The following is a 3893-nucleotide window of genomic DNA, read 5'->3' as shown; positions in this document are numbered from 1 at the left end:
TAATTAATGGAAAAGAAAAAGTTTTAATCAAGCATGTTTGTATGAAGACAGAAGCTTATGATTGCATCTTTTATAGGTTGGATTATTGAGACAGAAGCTTATATGAAGAATTCTAGTGTTTAGGGCAGCAGTAAAAGGGTTGGATTATGGAAAATTATTGTCGTTCAAATATATCATACACCGATCCCAGACGTAATGGAAAGGTCTGTCTATTTTATATTGGAAGATTTGTTTCTTATGTTTGACTCTAAACCAAAATGTAGCTCAGATCAATTTTTTTATCCTTTTCTTTGGTATGTTCAGGATTTCCTTATTACATTCAATGAATTTATCCTTTTCTTTTAAGAAATTTGTTGAATGTGGCAATTACCTCTTGCACTGGTTTTAACTTTTTTTTTTTCCCTGTATTCAGATGATATGGACCCTAACAAAGAGCCACTAAGTTGGAATACTAGAATAAAAGTTGATGATGGAAGATCATGCTACTGATTGTATAATTCATATATTGTAATTTTTTGTTTTATAATGTAATGTATAAATACAAAATAATATAATATGTAGTGAATTGCATGGTTTATTGCATGCATTTTACATGATGAATATTATATATATATATATATATATATTCTTTTGCATGCATTTAGTTAAAAAGGTCATTAGTTTCTAGCTTTAGTTATTTTTTACATAAAATTTATTTTGACATATTTTTATTATTATGGACAATGTTCAATGCACATTAGTATTATGGTTTTCAACATGATTTCTTGAAATATATGCTTTTAAATTAGAAAAAAAATTATGCCTTAGACAAAAATTAAATAACATGTAGGCTTTTGTAAAATAAAAAAAAAAAAAAAAAAAAAAGGTAAAGCTTGGAACTCGGATTTCACCGTTTTAAAAATTCAGATTCCGATCTGGGCCGAAACCGGGCCCAAGTTTGAAACCCATTCCGGGCCAAATATACCCACATACCCGGATGAACAGTCTTGAGTTTGACTCATATTCAAATAAAGTTCAAACAATAAAAGATTGATCATCTCCAGATACTCAGCCTCGTCTCTATGGCTCTATTCCTCTTCTGTCTTCTCAGTATCTCCTCGGGCTGGGTTTATTTATCTGACTTGGGACTTTTTCTACAACCAAGGGCTTTTTGGGCTTTAATTAGATCTGCTGAGCCCATTGGGCGTGTTGTAGTTTGCTCCAGCTCGATATCAAAGGTCATTGTTTTTACACACGAATTCCATCGGCTTGAGAACCGGAGCAGACACTCCCATTTATACCCTCTCGTTTGAATCCTGCCATTCTGTCTAAACCCTAAGTTGTCAAATTCTGGTTTCTCAATTACTATCTTCAAGTAGGTAAAATGGCTTACCGAAGTCTTTAACTAAGAACACCAGAAACTTGAAAAGTCCCCATTTTTCATGCAAACATAATCTGATGCACTCAAGGCATGCTGCATTGGTCCGCTTGCATTCGATAGAACCAACCTTACCTCAAAACCCATGCAACAACTTCTCAAAGCCGATACCAACTTGCCCAGAAAATCCTGTGCCACACCTTCTCAAGAAATGCATTAATCTCTTGCAGTTATGTGCCACCTCCATATTCAAACTCAAGCAAATCCATGCCTTCTCGATCAGACATGGCGTCCCACTATCCAACCCAGACATGGGCAAGCACCTCATATTCACCATTGTCTCCCTCTCATCTCCCATATCTTATGCCCAGCATATATTCTCGAAACTCCAGGGTCCCAACATTTTCACACGGAATACCATGATTAAAGGCTATGCTGAGAGTGCAAACCCAAGGCCAGCGGTTGAACTGTACTATCAAATGCATATGTCCTCCATAGAACCTGACACACACACATACCCTTTTCTTCTGAAGGCTGTAGCTAAGTTGACTGCTGTTAGAGAGGGAGAAAAGATACATTCCATTGCTATAAAAAATGGGTTTGAGTCGTTGGTTTTTGTTCAGAACTCATTGGTTCATATGTACGCTGCTTGTGGGCATGCCGAGTGTGCACACAGGATGTTTGAGTTAACGCCTGAAAAAGATCTTGTGGCTTGGAATTCTGTCATTAATGGGTATGCTCTTAATGGGATGCCCAATGAGGCTCTGACCCTTTTCAGGGAAATGGGTTTGGAGGGCGTTCAGCCAGATGGATTCACTATGGTAAGTTTATTGTCTGCTTGTGCTGAGCTTGGAGCTTTGGCATTGGGGAGGAGGGCCCACGTGTATATGTTTAAAGTTGGTTTGAGTGCCAACTTGCATGCTAATAATTCCCTCTTGGACCTCTATGCAAAGTGTGGGAGTATTAGAGATGCACAAAAAATATTTGATGAGATGAAGGAAAGGAATGTGGTTTCTTGGACTTCTTTGATAGTTGGGTTGGCTGTTAATGGGTTTGGTAAGGAAGCACTTGATCTTTTCAAGGATTTGGAAAGAGAGGGGTTTGTGCCAACTGCAGTAACTTTTGTTGGGGTCCTTTATGCTTGTAGTCATTGTGGAATGGTGGATGAGGGGTTTAATTATTTTGAGAGGATGAAAAAGGAATATGGCCTCGTGCCTAGGATAGAACACTACGGCTGCATGGTTGATTTGTTGGGTAGGCCAGGCAAGGTGAAAGAAGCATATGAATATATTCAAAACATGCCATTGCAGCCCAATGCCGTTATCTGGAGGACCTTGTTGGGAGCATGCACGATTCATGGACATTTGGCTCTTGGGGAGGTTGCAAGAGCCCAGCTCCTAGAATTAGAGCCTGGGCATAGTGGGGATTATGTACTCCTCTCAAATCTTTATGCAGCAGAGCGTCATTGGTCAGATGTGCAAAAGTTGAGGAGGACAATGCTTACAGAAGGGGTGAGGAAAACTCCTGGATATAGCCTTGTTGAGTTAGGAAATAAGGTTTATGAATTTACGATGGGTGATAGATCTAAACCTCAAAGTGAGGATATATACGCAATGCTAGCTGAGATCACAAAGTTGTTGAAATTGGAAGGTTATGTGCCTCACACAGCAAATGTGCTTGCAGACATAGAGGAGGAGGAAAAGGAAAATGCTTTGTCGTATCATAGTGAGAAAATTGCAATAGCTTTTATACTCATCAATACAGCACCGGGGACCCCAATTAGAGTCGTAAAGAATTTGAGAGCTTGTGCAGATTGTCATTTGGCTATCAAACTCATATCCAAGGTTTTCAAGCGAGAGATTGTTGTGAGGGACCGTAGTCGGTTTCACCATTTCAGAAACGGTTCTTGTTCTTGTCAGGATTATTGGTAACTATTGGTCAATTCATGCGAAAGATCAGGTGAAGCTGGTACTGGAATTATGAATGTAAATTGCAAAACTTTCCCCCTTGTTATTGCCACAGCAATGTTTGCGGGATGCATGCCAACATTGGAGCAAGTTGGATGATAGTCCGTGCCTCCTTGCATGCATGCTGGTGCTCAAACATTTTCTTTTGCAAAAGAAGCTTTCAAAGTTTTGAGAGTTTATAACTGATCTTATACCCAAATATATTTTCCCCAGTTTTTTATTGAATCTTTTTGTGAAAGTTTGAAGTAGAAATACAGCATGCATGCAATGAGGCATAGACTATAATACTGGATTGCTTAAACACCTTCTTCCCAACAAAACATAATTTTTATTGCTATAAGCATAATTAGCTGTCAATCCATGAGGGACATAAGCACCTTAAGTAGTGTGAAGTCTGATTTATCCCCTGAAGTGGATAGGTGGATTGAGCTTTACAGGCAAGCAACCCTACCGCTATCCCCGGCCCGTTCTCATTCCACGAGGGGTGGGCGTGCTAGGGTGCCGTCAGATAGAGGTTTTTTAAAATAATAATAAAAAAAAAAAAAAATTAATCAATCAGTTTTTACACT

The 3893-nt window shown here is 38.7% G+C and overlaps 1 protein-coding gene across 1 annotated transcript; it reads left to right on the top strand.

Annotated features, from left to right (window-relative positions):
* The first annotated feature begins 1075 nt into the window (after positions 1-1075).
* On the top strand, positions 1076-3328 carry LOC121266721 (pentatricopeptide repeat-containing protein At4g21065). The gene has a single exon (XM_041170523.1). It carries the CDS (start codon positions 1438-1440, stop codon positions 3286-3288), a length of 1851 nt encoding a protein of 616 aa, XP_041026457.1. The 5' UTR covers positions 1076-1437; the 3' UTR covers positions 3289-3328.
* Positions 3329-3893: the final 565 nt, after the last annotated feature.

The sequence above is a fragment of the Juglans microcarpa x Juglans regia genome, chromosome 5S (genome assembly GCF_004785595.1).
Source record: "Juglans microcarpa x Juglans regia isolate MS1-56 chromosome 5S, Jm3101_v1.0, whole genome shotgun sequence".
Taxonomy (NCBI): domain Eukaryota; kingdom Viridiplantae; phylum Streptophyta; class Magnoliopsida; order Fagales; family Juglandaceae; genus Juglans; species Juglans microcarpa x Juglans regia.
Note: the sequence above shows the minus strand (reverse complement) of the source record. Positions and strands in the feature narration are given on the sequence as shown.